The sequence below is a fragment of the Dendrobates tinctorius genome, unplaced genomic scaffold, assembly GCF_039654945.1.
Source record: "Dendrobates tinctorius isolate UK_male_01 unplaced genomic scaffold, ASM3965494v1 ptg000229l, whole genome shotgun sequence".
Taxonomy (NCBI): Eukaryota; Metazoa; Chordata; class Amphibia; order Anura; family Dendrobatidae; genus Dendrobates; species Dendrobates tinctorius.
Window position 1 is genome coordinate 1,287,660 of NW_027361896.1, and position 19,545 is coordinate 1,307,204.

The following is a 19,545-nucleotide window of genomic DNA, read 5'->3' on the forward strand; positions in this document are numbered from 1 at the left end:
CTCTGTGCTTCCCTGAGACCCCCAGCGCAGTGCGATGCGCTGCTCTGGGGGCCTCCTTCCTTGCAGGCCCCCGGATCCAAGATGACTGCGGGGGGCCTGCAGGGAGGCGGCTTGCTCAGTGCCTGCAGAGAGCAGGCATGAGGAAGCCTGCAGCAGCGCCTGTCAGATCGCTGATCTGACAGTGCTGTCCAAACTGTCAGAAATTAGTGATGTCCCCCCCCCCCGGGACAATAAAATAAAGTGAAGGGAAAAAAGTGTAAAAAATAATTTATAAAAAATCGCCAAATAAATTTAAAAAAAAAAAATTCCCTAATTCATTTTTTGGAAAAAAAAACAAAAACGCAGGCATGGGGAAGCCTTGTGCAGGGTCTTTGTCAGATCTGACACATGACAGTGATGTCCCCCCTGGGACAATGTAATAAAGTTTAAAAAAAAAAAGTGTAAAAATAATTTAGAAAAAAAATCGCTAAATTAAAAAAAAAATTCCCTATTTGGAAATAAAAAAAAAACAAAAGTACACATTTAGTATCGCCGCGTCTGTAACGACCCGCCCTATAAAACTGTCCCACTAGTTAACCCCTTTAGTGAACCCCTTAAATAAAAATAAAATACAGTGCCGGCAAAAAAAAATTCTTTACACTTGCCCAGCAAAAAAAAACTTTACATATAAAATCCACATCATAATTTCACTTTTTAAAAGTGTACACAATGGGGGAGATAATAAAAAACTGTCTAATATTAAAGCTGGCTTTGTTGCAAATATCAACCAATCAACGCTCAGTTTTCACTTCTCTGGTAAAGCGAAAGCTGCACTCTGGTTGTTATGTGCAGCTCAGCCAGTTTTGCTATTAGGCAGTCTTTTATTATCTCCCTCAGTTTTTTATTATCTCCCAAATGGGTCGAAAGAAGCTTAAAATGGAAGAGAAATCCCGTGCCTTGGCTCTGCTCGAGAAGGGGGATTCGGTGATTGCTGTAGCTAGAGATCTGGGAGTGTCAAGAGAACAAATTTATCAACTGAAGTGGTCGGCGGCATCATTGCCTCCTGGGATGGTACCGCAGAGGAAGTCAGGCTCTGGCGCACCTAAGAAGACTTCACCAAGGACTGATAAGCTTCTGAAGCGTGAAGTGATGTCACATCCTTCTATAACTGCTGTTGAACTAAAAAACAAGTACCCTATGCTCCTCCAGAACATCGCAACTAGGACAATCTGTCACCGCCTGCAGAAGGACCTGGGTCTACCAAGTTGCCGTGCCGCAAAGAAGCCCCTGCTCACAGCAGCAATGAAGAAGAAAAGGCTTGCCTTTTGTAAGAAATATCAAGATTGGACATCTGAAGAGTGGAAGAAATTGCTGTTTAGTGATGAGAGCACTTTCAGGCTGGTCAGGGGAGGCTCAAAGATTGTGCGTCGTTCGAGTACCGTGTCACGGTATGACCCAAAATATACAGTTAAGGCTAGTTTCACACTAGCGTTTATGAGCGCAGCGACGGCCTGCGCACGGCTGCAGCTAAGCTCCGCCCCCTGCCACGCCCCGCCGGTAGCTCCGCCCACCGGCGCATGACGCTGCATGCGCCCTGCGTCCCCTATCTTTATCACAGGGGGAGCAGGCCGTGCGCAGTATGCGTTTGGCGGCGCATGCGCCTTTTTGACGGTGCGCCGGCGCAACCAAACTGCAGCAGGTTGCGTTTGGCGCAGGTCGGCGCACCGTCAAAAGGACGCATGCGCCGCCAAACGCATACTGCGCACGGCCTGCGCCCCCTGTGATAAAGATAGGGGACGCAGGGCGCATGCAGCGTCATGCGCCGGTGGGCGGAGCTACAGGCGGGGAGCGGCAGGGGGCGGGGCTTAGCGGCGGCCGTGCGCAGGCCGTCGCTGCGCTCTTAAACGCTAGTGTGAAACTAGCCTAAGACTGTTAATTAAACACCCTGTGACAGTGTGATGGTGTGGGGTGCACTCAGTGGAAGCATGGGCAGGGCAGGTTTGTACTTCCTTCCCAAGAATGTAACTATGAAAGCAAGCAATTATATTACTGTTTTGCAAGAACACATGCTTGCTTTTTGGGTCATACATCAGTATGATTACTTTATGCATGATGGAGCCCCTGTCCACAAAGCCAAGGCCGTGAAAAAGTTTCTCAGTGACCATAACACTAACATTTTAGAGTGGCCAGGTAATTCCCCTGACCTTAACCCCATAGAAAATGCCTGGAATTTAATGAAAAGCAAGGTTCAAGAGACACGATCCAGCAACATCAACAATCTAAAGGAGGTGCTGAAGACACTGTGGGTATACATTGACTCCACATACTTAAGCGGGAGTCACACATAGCAATCTCGCTAGCGAGATCGCTGCTGAGTCACAACTTTTTGTGACACAACAGCGATCTCACCATCGAGATCGCTGTGTGTGACAGCGATCAGCAACCGGCCCCCCTGCCAGTATCGCTGCAAGAAACCTCTGGACATATTTTTCGTCGCTGGTCTCCCGCTGGCCAGCACGCATCGCTGCGTGTGACAGGCGGAAGACCAGCGATCAGCTGTAAAAAAATAATAAAAATAAAAAATATTGTTCTCACATTCAGACGTCCCGCGCAGCCATCCTGCCTCTCTCCACGCTCCCGGTCCCAGTGATCCTTTGCACGAATTACCGCGAGACGTCGCGCTGCCGCGAGACCGTGACATTCTCGCGGTCATTCTCGCAAAGGATTACTGTGACCGGAGCGTGGAGAGAGGCAGGATGGCTGCGCGGGACGTCGGAAGGTGAGAATAACAATATTTTTTATTTTAATTCTATTTTTTTACAGGGATATGGCATCAGTGCTAACGAACACAGCGATGCCGGGCGCTCTGTTTGACAGCTCACCAGCGATCACATAGCGACTTACTAGCAATCCTGACACGTTGATATCGTTGTCGGGATCGCTGGTAAGTCGCTATATGTGACTCCAGCTTTAGCCAGCCTTGCTGAATCCATGCCTAAACGACTGCAGATGGTGATAAAATGTAAGGGTGACATGACAAAATACTAATTGTAATTAAATATCCACAATAAAACACTTGAATCCACTTGAATATTAAGATTTTGTGGTTTCATTGAACTTGTAAAGATTTTTTTTTGCCGGCACTGTATCTTTATTTTATCATACTGCCGAACAAAGTGCAATAACGTGCAATCAAAAAGACGGATATAAATAACCATCGTACCGCTGAAAACGTCATCGTGTCCCGCAGAAAACGAACTGCCACACAGCGTCATCAGCGAAAAAATTAAAGTTATAGCTCGCAGAATATAGTGATGCAAAAATAATTTTTTATTTAAAATTGTTTTCATTGCATAAAAGCGCCAAAACACAAAAAAAGACTTAAATGAGGTATCTCTGTAATCGTACTGACCCAAAGAATAAAACCGCTTTATCAATTTTACCACACGCGGAACGTTGTAAACGCACCCCCCCAATTCATGAAATGCTGGTTTTTGTTAATTCTACGTCCCAAAAATCTGAATAAAGCGATCAAAAAATGTCACGTGCCCAAAAATGGTACCAATAAAAATGTCAACTCGTCCTGCAAAAAATAAGACCCCCACATGACTCTGAGTCAAAATATGGAAAAATTATATCTCTCAAAATGTGGTGATGGAGAAACTATTTTTACAATAAAAAGCACCTTTTAGCGCATGACGGCTGCCAAACATAAAAACCCGCTAAAAATAGTAAATCAAACCCCCCTTTATCACCCCCTTAGTTAGGGAAAATTAAAAAAAATACCGTATTTTTCGCTTTATAAGACGCTCCGGATTATAAGACGCACCACAATTTTTGAGGAGAAAAATAAGAAAAAAATATTTTTTAATAAAATGGTGGCGCCTCTTATAATCCTTGCATCTTATTGCTTACCAGGGTTGGTGGCTGCGGTGTAGCGGGGTCCCAGGCTCGCTGCTGGAGGAGGCAGGCGTGGAGTGATGCTGCAGGCCGCATTCAGGGATGAGGGGGGCTCCGATGTGTGCCGTTGCTGCTGCAGAGTCTTGTGCTGGTGTCAGGTTTCTCCACTTGTCCGGCGGTTGGAGGCCGGTGCTGCGGGTGCCTCCGGTGCGGCGTTGTGTGCCCATCGATGCCCGGGGCTCTGCCGACATTGTTCGACAGACCAGAGCCCCAGCATTTCCTCAGTTCCCTGTATACATGCGCTGAAGTGCCGGTAAAAAAAAAAAAATGGCCGCCGGCGCGTGCGCAGATGGGATCTCGGGACCCAGTTCTCGAGAGATGAGATCTGAAATCTCATCTCTCGAGAGCTGGGTCCCGAGATCCCATCTGCGCACGCGCGGCGGCCATTTTTTTGCAGGCACCACCGCGTGCACACAGGGAACCCAGGGAAAATGGCCGCCGGCGCGTGCGCAGATGGGATCTCGGGACCCAGCTCTTGAGAGATGAGATTTCAAATCTCATCTCTCGAGAACTGGGTCCCGAGATCTCATCTGCGCACGCGCCGGCGGCCATCTTTTTACCGGCACACAGGGAACCGAGGAAATGCCGGGGCTCTGGCCTGTCGCACAATGTTGGCAGAGCCCCGGGCATCGACAGGCACACAACGTGGCACCGGACACACCCGCAGCAGCGGCCAGCAACCGCCGGACGCCCCCGATCACAGCCTAGGTAAGGCATGTCCGCTTTGTAAGACACACCCCTGTTTTCCCCCCAAATTTTGGGGAAAAAAAGTGCGTCTTACAAAGCGGAAAATACGGTATATTTATTTCCATTTTCCTGTTAGGATTAGGGCTAGGGTTAGGGCTGAGATTAGGGTTAGGGGTGTGTTGGGGTTACAGTTGGAGTTAGAAATGGGGGGTTTCCACTGTTTAGACACATCAGGTGCTCTCCAATCCATGCTCTCCTCTCCTCTCCAATCCATGCTCTCCTCTCCATGGTGCCACCATTGATTCCAGCCAATTCTGCGTTGAAAGTGTCTAACGGTGCTCCTTCCCTTCCAAGCTCTGTCATGCTCCCAAACAGTGGTTTACCCCCACATATGGGGTATCAGCCTACTCAGGACAAATTGTACAACACCTTTTGGGTTCAATTTCTCCTGTTACCAATGGAAAAATAAAATTGGGGACTGAAAGATCATGTTTGTGGAAAAAATAAATTTTTTATTTTCACGCCCGGGCGTTACAAACTTTTGTGAAGCCCTTGGGGGTTCAAAGTGCTCACCACACATCTAGATAAGTTCCTTGGGGGGTCTAGTTTCCAAAATGGTGTCATTTGTTGGGGGGTTTCCACTGTTTTTGCACATGAGGGGCTTTCCAAACGCGACATGGCGTCCGATCTCAATTCCAGCCAAAAAAGTCAAATGGCGCTGCTTCCCTTCTGAGCTCTGCCATGTGCCCAAATAGTAGTTTACCCCCGCATATATCTGCCTGCTCAGGACAAATTGCACAACAACTTTTGGGGTCCAATTTCTTCTGTTACCCTTGGCAAAATAAAAAAAATTTGGGACTAAAAGATCATGTTTGTGAAAAAAATGTGTTTTTTTTTTCTATTTTCACGCCCGGGCGTTGAAAACTTCTGTGAAGCACTTTGGGGTTCAAAGTGCTCACCATACATCTAGATAAGTTCCTTGGGGGGTCTAGTTTCCAGAATGAGGTCACTTGTGGGGGGTTTCCACAGTTTAGGTACATCAGGGGCTCTCCAAAGGCAACATGACACCCGCAGACCATTCCATCAAAGTCTGCATTCCAAAACCTCAATACTTCCCTTCCGAGCCCCGACGTGTGCCCATACAGTAGTTTTCTCCCACATATGGGGTATCAGCGTACTCAGGACAAATTGGACAACTACTTTTGGGGTACAATTTCTCCTGTTACCCTTGGCAAAATAAAAAATTGGGGACTAAAAGATCATGTTTGTGGGAAAAATGTTTTTTTTTTATTTTCACGCCCGTGCGTTATAAACTTCTGTGAATCCCTGGGAGGTTCAAAGTTCTCACCACACATCTAGATAAGTTCCTTGTGGGGGTCTAGTTACCAAATTGGTGTCATTTGTGTGGGATTTCCACTGTTTAGGTACATCAGGGGCTTTCCAAACGCAGCATGGCGTCCAATCCCAATTCCAGCCAAAAAAGTCAAATGTCGCTGCTTCCCTTCTGAGCTCTGCCATGCGCCCAAATAGTGGTTTACCCCCACATATGGGGTATCAGCGTACCGAGGACAAATTGCACAATAACTTTTGGGGTCCTGTTACCCTTGGGGAAAAGAAAAATTGGGGGTGAAAAGATCGTTTTAACGGAAAAAATGATTTTTTTAATTGTACACCTGTACGTTATAAACTTCTGTGAAGCCCTTGGGGGGTTCAAAGTTCTCACCTCATATCTAAAGTTCCTTGGGGGGTCTAGTTTCCAAAATGGGGTCACTTGTGAGGGGTTTCCACTGTTTAGGCACATCAGGGGCTCTCCAAACGTGACGTGGCGTCCGATCTGAATTCCAGCCAATTTTGCAGTGAAAAAGTAAAACTGCGCTCCTTCGCTTCTGAGGTCTGCCATGCGCCGAAACAGTGGTTCCCCCCAACATATCAGGTTTCAGCGTGCTGAGGACAAATTGCACAATAAATTTCACAGTCCAATTTCTCCTGTTACCCTTGGTAAAATAAAAATTGGACCTGAAGTGATTTTTTGTGGAAAAAAGTTAAATGTTCATTTATTTTTTTTATGAACATTCAGAAAATTCCTGTGAAGCGCCTGAAGGGTTAATAAACTTTTTGAATGTGGTTTTGAGCACCTTGAGGGGTGCAGTTTTAGAATGGTGTCACTTTCTATCGTATAGACCCCTCAAAGTGACTTCACGTGATGTGGTCCCTAAAAATAAAATGGTGTTGTAAAAATGAGAAATCGGTGGTCAACTTTTATCCCTTATAACTTCCTAACAAAAAAATTTTGGTTCCCAAATTGTGCTGATGTAAAGTAAACATATGTGAAATGTCAAGTTTTTTGTGTGCCGTATATCTGTGATTTAAGGGCATAAAAATTCAAAGTTGGAAAATTGCGAAATTTCCAAAATTTTCGCCAAATTTCTGTTTTTTTTCCACAAATTAACGCAAGTTATATCAATGAAATTTTACCACTAACATGAAGTACAATATGTCACGAGAAAACAATGTCAGAATCACCAGGATCCATGGAAGCGTTCCAGAGTTGTGACCTCATCTAAAGGGACAATGGTCAGAATTGCAAAAATTGGCTCTGTCATGAACGTGCAAACCACCCTTGGGGTAAAGGGCTTAGAGGGAATTTGTCAACACATAATGACTGTTCAAGCTAAGTCCCGACGCACAGTGCTTCATGGTGGGGCCAGGCATTTATATACACTTTCCCACCTGCTTGTTTTCCCTTAGTCTCAATCACCTCCTTATTTGATTGACCGCTATGTTTTCATAAATCCAGAGAAGTATGGAGATAGGTGGAAAACAAACAAGTGAGATGGTATATTAAAATGATTGCTGCTGCCATGAACCACCAAGCGTTACACTTGGTTTGAACAGTCATTCTGTGCACAGTCCCTTTGAATGAGTTCTGCTCATTTGTTGTGCTGGTGGTTCACTTTAGGCTCATAGATTCTGAAATTGTCATGTTAATGCGGCCATGGTGATATAACCTCCATCATCGATGATAGAATTGAATATGTAGTCTGTTCCAGTCATTTAGCAGTATGGGTTGAAGATGCACATCTCCCAACACGTGTGTCTATTGCCAAGAACAGTATAGTACTGTCAGTGGCTGGGAGCAGAGCTGCATGCCCTGCACCAGTCCACTGACTGAGGTATGTGAGATGAGCTCTTCTCAGTTGAGACCCAGGTCTTGGGAGCTATGTCTTCAGTCTACTGCCCATCCTGCACTGTGACTATGACAGGCTGCAATTTGAATTGAATCAGGGACACAAGTTTCTCATTCTCAGAGAACCCCTTTAAAGTGAATCTGTCAGCAGGGTTGTGCACAGTAAGCTACACAGTGTCAGTTTGACGCCGTTATACTGATTAAAATGATACCTTGGTTGATGAAATCTATCTTGTGGTTGTTTAATCTATATTTATTCGGTCGTCCATGACAGCACCACCTGAGAGAGGGGATCCGCCCTTTAGGAACAGGAAACCTACAGATACAAAAAGGCGGCACCTCTCCCACGCATCAGTTGGTTTCCTATTCCTAGAGGACAGGACTTCCTTCAGATCGTCCGTCATGGAGTCGTCGAGGGATTCCCAGGCCGGCTGACCGACCCAGGTAGCGGGGGGATCTCCTACCTCGGTCATGCTCGGGTCCCTGGAAGCGCCACGGTGGGGCCGGGTAGGTCGCCACGGCAGTGGTCGGAGCAGGTGGAGCAGAGGGTCCGGTGGACAGCCGTCTCCATAGTGCCGGCACCAGGAGGTATGTATGCCCCGGGCCCCTCCTGGTGCATTCCCTCCGGGGTCCGGTCTCCCTCTCCTGTCCGGGCGGCGGTTGCGCCCGGTCGGCGCGGAGGTCGGCACACGTGGGGCTGCGGGCATACCGGAGCCGGGGGCGCCGTGACGGCTCCTTCCGCGCGCTCCCGCGGTCTCAGATGAGCGGTGGAAGGGGCGGGGCCGGGAACGCCGAAACCGGAAGTCGGGTGCCGGCCGGCTTTCCAGTGTGCACGGCGATCCGGGGTGGCGCCCGGGGCGGGAAGGCGGTGGCCGGTACATGTGGGGGGGTCCCGGGTGGGAGGTGCCGCGCCAGAACCCTGCTGACCCGGACACTGGGAGGCCTTAAAAAGCAGGAGGTGACGCTACTGGGGTGCTTCTGAAGGCCCAGCGATGGATACGACAGAAGCCCCCATAGAGCAGCAGGACGAGGTGCAGGAGAGCCCACAGAAACAGGCCACAGTAAAGCCTCATGCTAGTGGCCAGCAGAAGAAACAAACGTCTGAGCGAACAGAGCCACAGAAGTTCCTCCAGAATAAAGGATCCTCCTGCCTCCCTCTGTGATCCGGTACCTGCCTCATCTGCATGGGTAAGAGATCTCCGTGAATGTACCCTGATGCAGTGTTCCCACGCATCAGTTGGATTACAGAGCACAAGAGGACCACAATGGTTAATAGCATAATTTATATACAATACTTTACACGACTATTTAAATTACCCGTGTACATATAAGGAGAAGAAGTGCACACCCAAATTTTAAACTAAAGGGAGGGAATATACGGGTGCTGTCATGGACTCCGAAAAATACCGTTAACCGGTGAGTAACTACGACTTTATTCGGTCGTCCATGACAGCACCACCTGAGAGAATTACAGAGAGTAATAACTATTTAGGGAGGGACTACAGCCTGCAGTACCCTTAAACCAAAAGAGAGGTCTGTGGAAGCACCCAAGTCTAGCCTATAATGACTGTAAAAGGTGCTCGGAGAGGACCAAGTAGCCGCCTTACATATCTGGTCGATGGAGACTTCTGATCTCTCGGCCCACGAGGTCGCCATGGCTCTGGTGGAATGCACCCTCAGCTTCCCGGGTGGCGACCTGCCTTTTGAGGTGTATGCTGTTGAAATCGCCTCTCTAATCCACCTAGCTAGTGTGCTTTTGACACTCAACAAAATTCCTTTGGGCCTTGATGGGAGACAAACAGGGCATTATCTTTTCTCCAGGGATCGGTAACTGCCAGATATTCTATGAGGCATCTCCTAACATCTAGGGTGTGTAGTTTCTCTTCCTTCTCATTAGCTGGATTAGGGAGGAAGGAAGGAAGGACCCGGGGCATACATACCTCCTGGTGCCGGCACTATGGAGACTGCTGTCCACCGGACCCTCTGCTCCACCTGCTCCGACCACTGCTGTGGCGACCTACCCGGCCCCACCGTGGCGCTTCCAGGGACCCGAGCATGACCGAGGTAGGAGATCCCCCCGCTACCTGGGTCGGTCAGCCGGCCTGGGAATCCCTCGACGACTCCATGACGGACGATCTGAAGGAAGTCCCATCCTCTAGGAATAGGAAACCAACTGATGCGTGGGAGAGGTGCCGCCTTTTTGTATCTGTAGGTTTCCTGTTCCTAAAGGGCGGATCGACTCTCTCAGGTGGTGCTGTCATGGACTCCGAAAAATACCGTTAACTGGTGAGTAACTACGACTTTTCAGTTTTTAGATAGATATGCTCGTGCTCTAGGGTGGGCCTGGAGGTGGGTTCTTTGTGGTGCTCTGAATAGATATTCATAATGAAGACTAATAACAGGTCAGTGACCTGCCTCCTAGTTTGCCTAATAAATGTGTACATATATATTTTTTTTAAATTTCTCGGCAGGCAGAATCCTACATGTCACCTGCTCTACAACATAATCGCATGTTTTGTTTGCCAATAATACATTTTATTCATGTTATTCAGCTAGGGGAAAAAAAAAATCAATTTAAATATGGCGCCCGCAACGCCTGCGCAGTAGCTGCTGAATAACATGACTAAAATGTATTATTGGCACACAAAACATGCAAGTATGTTGTAGAGCAGATGCCAGGGCTGGCTCCTGCAGAAGTATTTATTTTTCCTAAAAATGTACATGTATTCATTATGCAAACTTGGAGGCGGGATCAATGACCTGTCAGCAGTCTGCATTATGAATATCTAATCAGAGCACCACTTGAAGACCCCCTCCAGGCCACCCTGCAGCACGGGCATATCATTAACTGCAAACTGAAAATAAAGATTAAACAGCTACAAGATAGATTTCATCAACCAAGGTATCATTTTAATAAGTATAACGACGGCGCCCTGACACTGTGTGTCGGTTACTGTGCACAATCCTGCTGATAGGAATTCCTCATCTTTACCTCATGTTTTATTTATTTCTCCAAAATGCTGTTTATTTTTGCAGTTAATTGCTATTGCTACTGGAGGACGTATTGTACCACGATTCTGTGAGCTCACTCCTGAGAAACTTGGCTTTGCTGGCATAGTTCGGGAAATTTCTTTTGGAACAACAAAGGATCGAATGCTAGTGATAGAGCAATGCAAAAACTCAAGAGCTGTTACAATTTTCATCAGAGGGGGGAATAAGATGGTAAGTAACCATTCACTACTGCTGCAAATCACATTGGCTTTTAGTTATAGAACTAGTGGCTACAGTCTTTTTACAATATTGCTTTCTCTGGAAAGTCAAAACAAAAGACAAAATCTACAAAATGAAATGTATGATCTATAATAATAAATGCCCTAAGCAGCTTCCGGTTGTAACAACTTCCGTCCAGTTGTAACCGGTGACGTCACCACACACACGCACATGTTAACCCTCAACACACCACACCGCCTCAACACACACTCCTTTCACCTTTCACCTCCACTCACGTCCACTCACTCTTTCACTCCACATACGTTCCTTTCACTCCGTTTCTCATACTCACACCGTCATCGTCGCTGCCCCGACATCTTCCTCCGCCGCCGCGATCCTGGATCCAGACGTTCTCCAGGCCGCCGACATGTTCTTGCGGCGACGCCATCTTGAATTTCGTGAAATCCCGCGAGATTCAAGATGGCGTCGCCGCAAGAAAATGTTGCTGGCGTGGACGACTCGGGATCCAAAAAGATGGCGTCGGCGAAATCTCGCGAATTACGCCGACGCCATTTTGGATCCCGATGTAGTCCACGCCGGCGACATGTTCTTGCGGCGACGCCATTTTGGATCGGCGAAATCCCGCGATAGTCAAGATGGCGTCGCCGCAAGAACATGTCGCCGGCGAGGACGACGTCGGGATCCAAAATGGCGTCGGCGAAAACTCGCGAGATTTCGCCGACGCCATTTTGGATCCCGACGTCGTCCACGCCAGCGACATGTTCTTCCGGCGACGCTATCTTGACTATCGCGGGATTTCACGATACTCAAGATGGCGTCGCCGCAAGAACATGTCGCCGGCGTGGACAACGTCTGGATCCAGGATGGCGCCGGCGGAAGAAGATGTCGGGGATCGTGGAGCAGCGGCGATGACTGCGTGAGTATGAGAGACGGAGTGAGAGAAGGGGCCGTATGTGGAGTGAAAGAGTGAGTGGAGATGGTGAAAGGTGAGAGGAGTGTGTGTTGAGGAGTGTGTGTGTTGAGGGTTAACATGGCAAGAGGTGTGATGCTATCGCATCCTCCCGATGCGATAGCATCGGGCCATAATCTAGTTTTATATAAACAGTCAACCTAGTCAAGTTTTTATTTCAACTATTAACCATTTGCCAATTGACTTTTAAATGTCTAGGTGGTAAGCATTTTACTGTTCTTTCTAAAATGTCACTATATAGTATAGCAGCAGCTTTGGCAGTGAGTAGTCTTCTTTCATACACAGCCAGACTCCTCATAGAGAAGGCAGAGAGAGTTTATTATCGCTTCTGCCTTCTGGATTGCAGTCTATACAACTGACAGCGCTTCATTTTCAGGACACAGTGATCATGTTCTCTGTGGGTGTAGAATCTGAAGCTGCAGTCTTAAGAGAGCCAGTGCCACTTTTACATGTGATAGTCCTGAGGAAGGAGTCGGATTTGACTCTGAAATGCTTTGACAAATAAACCACTTCTAACTAATGTATTCTATGATTAGTTCCTGAATCAGCAGCGCACGTGAAGTGAACTTACTCGTTATTTCTATTATATACAAATCTGTGGTCGTTACAGCCACTGATAACTAGGCTGTGATAGTGGTTGTCACACACAACCGCTACAGCTGAGCAGTTTTCAATTAAATCTCCAACCTCAATACCCAGATGAGACCCTGTTGCGCTTTTTATCTTTTTACAGTTTAACACTGCTATGCAGTCATAAGGGTGAATTTACACTGTGGCTATTATACCAGGGGAATCGGATTAAATAGAAGCATTTAAATGTTGGAATTCACACTTGCGCTCACCTCACTAAAGGTCTTTTGTTTGAAATGGGAAAAATAAAAAGAAGAAAATGTAATAAATCTAAAAAAAAGGCACTGCCTATACAAATAGTTGTTTCTAGCCCTTTTCTAGGTGAAATAATATGTCTGATATATAAAAATTGTTACAAAAAGGGAGTAAAATTTATTTTGATGGTCTTTTGTGGTCATGAAAAAAAAATTTAAGAAAATGTGAAACACGTGCACAAAGATGAGAAAAAAAAAAAAAAAAAAGTGGAACATGGCATAATATTGAATTGGTTAAAAAAAAATATATTATCCCTACAAAAAGTGCATTTTTACTTTGATAAGTGACTCTGAACTCAAAAATCTTTACTGTCATGGGTTTACCGCAACATAGAGGAGCCAGAAGTCCACAGCGTCTGATTCCTCCTAATCCTGCACTATTTGGAAGCACTTCGCCTTCTTATTAAACGGTGTCAATTTCTTTTGGCAGTGCAGGAGTTAATCTGCTCTGTTTAAAACTCCTGGAGTGTTTAGGGCTCTCAGCTATTCACTGTTAGCCACTCACATCTCTCTAATCTGGGTCATGCTGGCACTCATTGTCAAAGCTAGCTTATGCTGCATGACTAAAGGTGGTTGTTGGTTATTACTGGAAAGAGGCGTTTGGTGGATTTATCTGCAAATGTTTTTGAGTGTGTGATATTTTCCTTTTTTCTCCTACTTTGGTTTAACCCTATCCTCAACTCCCCGGTGCATTCTTCTGTTGTGTGTGAGTATATTTGTATGTATTGGTATTTTTCGTTGCCCCTGTTAGTATTACATTGTTAATCTGGTTGGTGTACTACGGTTCCCTACTACTCCCCTCTTGCCTGGGTGGGGGAAGGGTACAGACGGAGAGTGGATTCGAGAGCAAAGGAAAGCTACCTGGCCCCGGCGTCTTCATCATCAGAAGTAATCCAGGGAGCAGGGTGAGCTAGGGCACCCCTTGTGTTAGGGACAGGGAAGGAGCCCCTGGTCCCGGGACACCCGACAACAGTCGGGACACTTACTTAATCAATTGACCAATAAAGAACAAATCATTCCTCGCTTGTTTGCAAATTGTATGATTAAATATTTAGTAAGGCACTAGCAGCTTTTCTATAGCTGAAATTGGATATAATCATAGATTTCAACATAAAAATAAAAATTTATAGAATACGACTGGCAAAAATGTTTACATAAGTACCATTGATCAAACACACAGAAAAGTCAGCATGTGCGAACATTTTTATGGGAATTTCTTATTCCAACATACCTAGTTGTATAAATTGCTAGATTGACAAAGTTTCCAGAAAGGACTAATTCATCAGGTATGTATGATGTATGTCAACAAAACTGCCAGTCCAATAGGTTGGTTCTTTTTGTTTCCTTACACACGACCTTATTATCCAGAGGCAATGTATGTAAACCAAACTATTGGGCAAATGGAGAGAGAGCAACACATCCAAGGAATAAAATAATGGAATCTTCTTTATTGCATGGCAAAAGAGGATGAAAATCCTTGCAGTGGAATAATGCTCACATGAGGGGCATGACAGACTGACTCTCTTCTGGCAAAACAATAAGGCTATGTGCACACGCTGCGGATTGGTCTGCTGATTTTTCTGCACGAATTTTGCAAAATCCGCAGGTAAATACGCAGGTCAGAAGACCTGTGGTTTATCTTCGGGTTAGCCAGCGGGTTTGCCCTGCGGTTTATCACCTCTACAATGGAGGAGATGGCAAACCGCAGCGGAATCCGCAGAAAATTATATGTCAATTCTTTCTGCGGATTGGAAACCGCAGCAAAAAACGCGCGGAAAATTCCGCACCGTGTGCACTGCGGTTTCCATTTTCCATAGGTTATAATGGTACTGTACAACGCAGCAGATTCTGCTGCGCATCCGCATGGCCAAATCCGCTGCGGATCCGCAGCATGTGCACATACCCTTACGCACTTATAAAATACATCAGAAAGTCGTTGGTGAGCATATGAAACAAAGACTGAAATCACATGTATGTAAGGCCTGTTTCACACATCCGTTTTTCCCCATCAGTCAAAATCTGTCGTTTTGCAAAAAAAACGGATCCGCCATTTTGCTTGGCGGATCCGTTTTTTTCCCCCATTGAGTTGCATTACCGGCGGATCTTGATGGATGTCCATCCGTTGGATCCTTTTTTTGCGGATCCGCCAAAATTTTGGCGTCCGCCGAAATGCCTGGACAGACAATGCAGCGTTTTTTCGGGCGGCAGGATCCGCATTTTACATTGCGCATGCCCGGAGGATTTGCCTCGGCCGCAAATTTAACCCTAAACCCTGTTCTGGCGTCTCTCTCTCTTCCCCAGGCAGCGGTTCCTTTAAAATTCTACCTTCGACGGATCCGTTAAAACAACGGTCCAGTGCCAAACGTTGCGCTTAGTACAGGAACGGATCCGTTGTCCACCATTTTAGCGGATATTAACTGACACAAAAAACTGTTGTGTGAAACAGGCCTTATAAACATGATTTCTTCAAGTTGTAGTATACAGTGCTGGTCACTATTACTGGCACTCTCATTTTTTTCACAGACAGTACAATACTTTCAGAAATAGAAATTTACCTCAGTATCCTCAGAATTTTTTAATTGGTCGTCCAGAGGTATACAACAATAAAGCATCATTTTTCAACTTATAATATGTTGTAATTAAAAAAAACAAAACAGAATAAGGCTAGGTTCACATTTGCTTTCAGGAGGGCTGCGGATGGCTGCCAACTTCCTCCTTTCTTCCTCCCTGAAGCTCCGCCTACGCTCTATCTACTTCTTTATGCGTCCTGCGTCCCTATCTTTAACATTGGGTACGCAGGGACATGCGTTGGATGCGGATGCATCCGCGTGCAGAGACCGCACGGAAACAACGCATGTCCCTGCGTACCCAATGTTAAAGATCAGGACGCATAAAGAAATAGGCGGAGCTTCAGGGAGGGAGAAAGGAGGAAGTAGGCAGCCATCCGCAGCCCTCCTGAAAGCAAATGTGAACCTAACCTAAACAGCATATGCAGCAATTAAGGCACACTTAATACTTGGTTGCATGCAAACCCTTTGACATTGATGACAACCTCCAAACATTTCTTATAGCCATCTATAAGCTTCTTGCACTTCTCAGCCCGTATTTTTGTGCACTATTCCTTTGCAGTTTGTTCAATCTCTTGAATGTTTGTGGAGTTCTTTTTCTCATTGGCAGATTTAGGCTCACCCCAAAGATTTTCAATTGGATTTAAGTCAGGAGTCATTGCTGGCCATTTTTTCCTTTTCAACCATTCCTGTGTACTTTTTGATGTGTGCTTTGGGTCATTGTCTTGCTGGAGGACCCATGATATTCAACTCAAACCAAGTTTTCTTACACTGGATAGGATAGTTTGTTCTAAAATGTCTTGATAATGCTCTGATTTCATGATTCCTGTATTACGGTCAAGGCTTCCAGTAGCAGATGCAGCAAAGCAACCCCACAGCATTATGGATCCTCCACCATGCTTAACTGTTGGTAGGGTGTTCTTTTCCTTATAAGCTTCATTGAGTTGTCTGGCAATGCAAAACATTTTCTTTACAATGAGCTCTATTTTTGTTTAATCTGACCATAGAACAGTTTCTCAGAAGGTTTAAGGTACTCTTCGGCATAGATAATATCCTTTTTTGTGTCTTTTCTAAAGCAAATGTTTTTTTCCTTGGCTTTCGACCATAAAGCTCTTCTTGGTTTAGTGTGTGGCATATGGTACTTGTTGAAACCATGACCCCTGACTATTCCAGGTTGGCATTCAGGTCTTTGGATCTTTTGACATGTTTTTTTTCCACCATGCAAACCAATCTTCGAGGACCTCTTGTCAATTTTCTTCTTTCCCCCACGTCCAGGGAGGTTCTTGACTGTTCATGCTTGGCAAATTTCTTATCATTGGGCACCGTTGAAACTGGGACACCAAGTTTTTGTAGATGGCATTATACCCTTTGGAAATCTTGTGTTTGCTAATAGCATTTTTGATGTCCTCAGACAGCTCCTTTGTGTTTACCATTGTGACAAAGGAAGAGGGCCTACCTTGTGGCATTTTAAAACACTGAAGTAATCATTCATTGGCTAATTCATGTCACATGGGCACCAACAATCATAGTTGATTTGGTTTTTTTTTTCTTTACCACAGGAGAGTCAAAATGTTTCCATACTAATTTAATGTAAAGGGTGCCAATACCAGTGTCATGGCAAGCTTTAGGTATTTGTTTTTCCCTCGCATTGTTTTTTGTTTTACATTTGTTTATCATTTGCCCTTTTTTTATTTAACACGCGTGCTCTATACACAAAAGCTTTCACTTGATTCATTTTTATCAGTAGATATTCCACGTTATGTAAACTTCATGGGTGCCAATAATGAGCAGGACTGTAAATCTGTATAAATTCAATACATTGAGTACATTTTATTCAATTTTGTAACAGTCATGTTTTACATGTCAACATTGTTACTTTATATAAAGATAGAGCAGTAAATATTAACAAATTAGGAGGAATAAATGGTATTGCAAAGAACTGTAGCTAGTTATTAATTTGTCATAAAAAAAAAGTTACGATCTTCATTAAAGACATATTGTATAGATCAGTGATGGCGAACCTTTCTGAGACAGAGTGCCCAAACTGCAACCTAAAACCCAATTATTTATGACGAAGTGCCAACACGTGCCAAATGCCCTATCATGATCCCCTTTTTGTAGAAATATGCCCCATCATGATCCCCTTCATTCAGAAATATGTCCCATCATGATGCCCATCATGATCCCCTTCATGTAGAGATATGCCCCATCACTGGCCCTCTCCCCATCACTGGCCCTCTCCCCATCACTCCCATCATTGTCCATCTCCCCATCACACACACAAATCAGCAGCCACACTCTCCTCTCTGCACGCCAGCAGCTAAGTTCCTTCCTCTCACACATTGAGCGATGCGGCCGCGGCTGGATGAGATAATCATTCAGCTCCACGGCCGCGCCACTCAATAAGTGAGAGGGAGTGAGAGGAAGGAAGCTGCAGCTCCGGAGCAGTGAGGCGAGGCTGCGTGCCAGCTGAGAGGGCTCTGCATGCCCTCTCTGGCACGTGTGCCATAGGTTCGCCATCACTGGTATAGATTGATATAATCAAAGTGCCATGTGTATTAAAAACAAGCATTTCATTGATGTCACACAAAAAATGCAGTGTTTGTATACATGCATGCATGCAATGGGCAGGGGGGATAAGTATTAGTTTCCTGACCTACAAACAATGGAGAGTTCTGTAACTTTTATTGTAGGTAGACTTCAACTGAGAGATGAAAAACAGTAAATCACATTGTATGATTTTTAAATAATTAAATTGCATTTTATTGCATGAAATAAGTATTTGATCACCCACCAACCAACAAGACTTCTGGCTTTCACAGACCTGTTAGTTTTTCTTTAAGAAGTCCCCTACCCTGCACTCATTAACTGTATTGATTGCACCTGTTTGAGCTCGTTACCTGTATAAAAGACACCTGTCCACACACTATCAAATGCCAACTTCTCCACCATGGCCAAGACCAAAAAGCAGTCTAAGGACATCGGGGACATAATAGTAGGTCTGCACAAGGCTGGGATGGACTACAGGACAATAGCCAAGCAGTTTGGTGAGAAAGCAACAAATGTTGACAGAATTATTAGAAAATAGAAGAAACACAAGATGACTGTCAGTCTTTCTTGTTCTTGAGGCTCCATGCAAGATCTTGCTTCGTGGGGTACAGATAATTCTGAGAGAGGTCAGGATTCAGCACAGAACTACACGGGAGGACCTGGTCAATGAACTGAAGAGCTGGGACCACAATCTCCAACGTTAGCGTTAGTAGTTCACTACGCCATCATGGCTTAAAATCCTGCAGGGCACGCAAAGCCCCCATTCTCACTCCAGCACATCTCAAGGACCGTTTGAAGTTCTCCAGTGACCATCTAGAGGAGGTATGGGAGAAGGTCATGTGGTCAGATGAGACCAAAATAGAACTTTTTTGTATCCATTCTACCTGGAGTGTTTTGACAGAAGAAGGGTGAGTACAACCCCAAGAATACTGTCCCAACTGTGAAGCATTGTGTGCAGAAACATCATACTTTGGGGGTGCTTATCTGCAAAGATGACCGGACAACTCCGCCATATTGAAAGGAGGATGGCTGGGGGCAGGTAGCACAAGATTTTGGCCAACAACCTTCTTCCCTCAGTAAGAGCAATGAAGATTGGTTGTGGCTGGGTCTTCCAGCCTGACTGACCCAAAAGACACAGTCAGGCAACTAAGGAGTGGATGCGTTAGAAGCATTTCCTGGAGAGGCCTAGCCAGTCTCAAGACCTGATCTTTGGAGGGAGCTGAAACTCAAGCTCCCGAAACCTGAATGATCTGGAGAAGATCTGTATGAAGGAGTGGGCCAAAATGCCTATTGCACTGTGTGCAAATTATTTCAAGAGCTACAGGAAACACCGGACCTCTGTAATTGCAAACAAAGGTTTCTTTATCAAATATTAAGTTTTGTTTTTCTATGGTACCAAATACTTATTTGATACAGTTAAATAGAAATTAATTATGTAAAAATCATAGAATATGATTTTCTGGATTTCTTTATAAGATTCTGTCTCAGTTGAAGTGTACCTACAATAAAAATTACGGACTAATCCATTCT

General features: G+C 45.4%; 1 protein-coding gene across 3 annotated transcripts in view; it reads left to right on the top strand.

The window, feature by feature from the left end:
- CCT5 (chaperonin containing TCP1 subunit 5) overlaps nucleotides 1-19,545 on the top strand; it is a 305,457-nt gene that overhangs the window by 188,959 nt on the left and 96,953 nt on the right. For 2 of the 3 annotated variants that reach the window (XM_073555722.1, XM_073555721.1), the window contains one exon: nucleotides 10,850-11,035. The exons of the other annotated variant lie outside the window; for it this stretch is intronic. In XM_073555722.1, coding sequence (XP_073411823.1) covers nucleotides 10,850-11,035 — 186 coding nt within the window. The remainder of the gene's footprint in view (nucleotides 1-10,849; nucleotides 11,036-19,545) is intronic. 3 annotated transcript variants of the gene reach the window in all.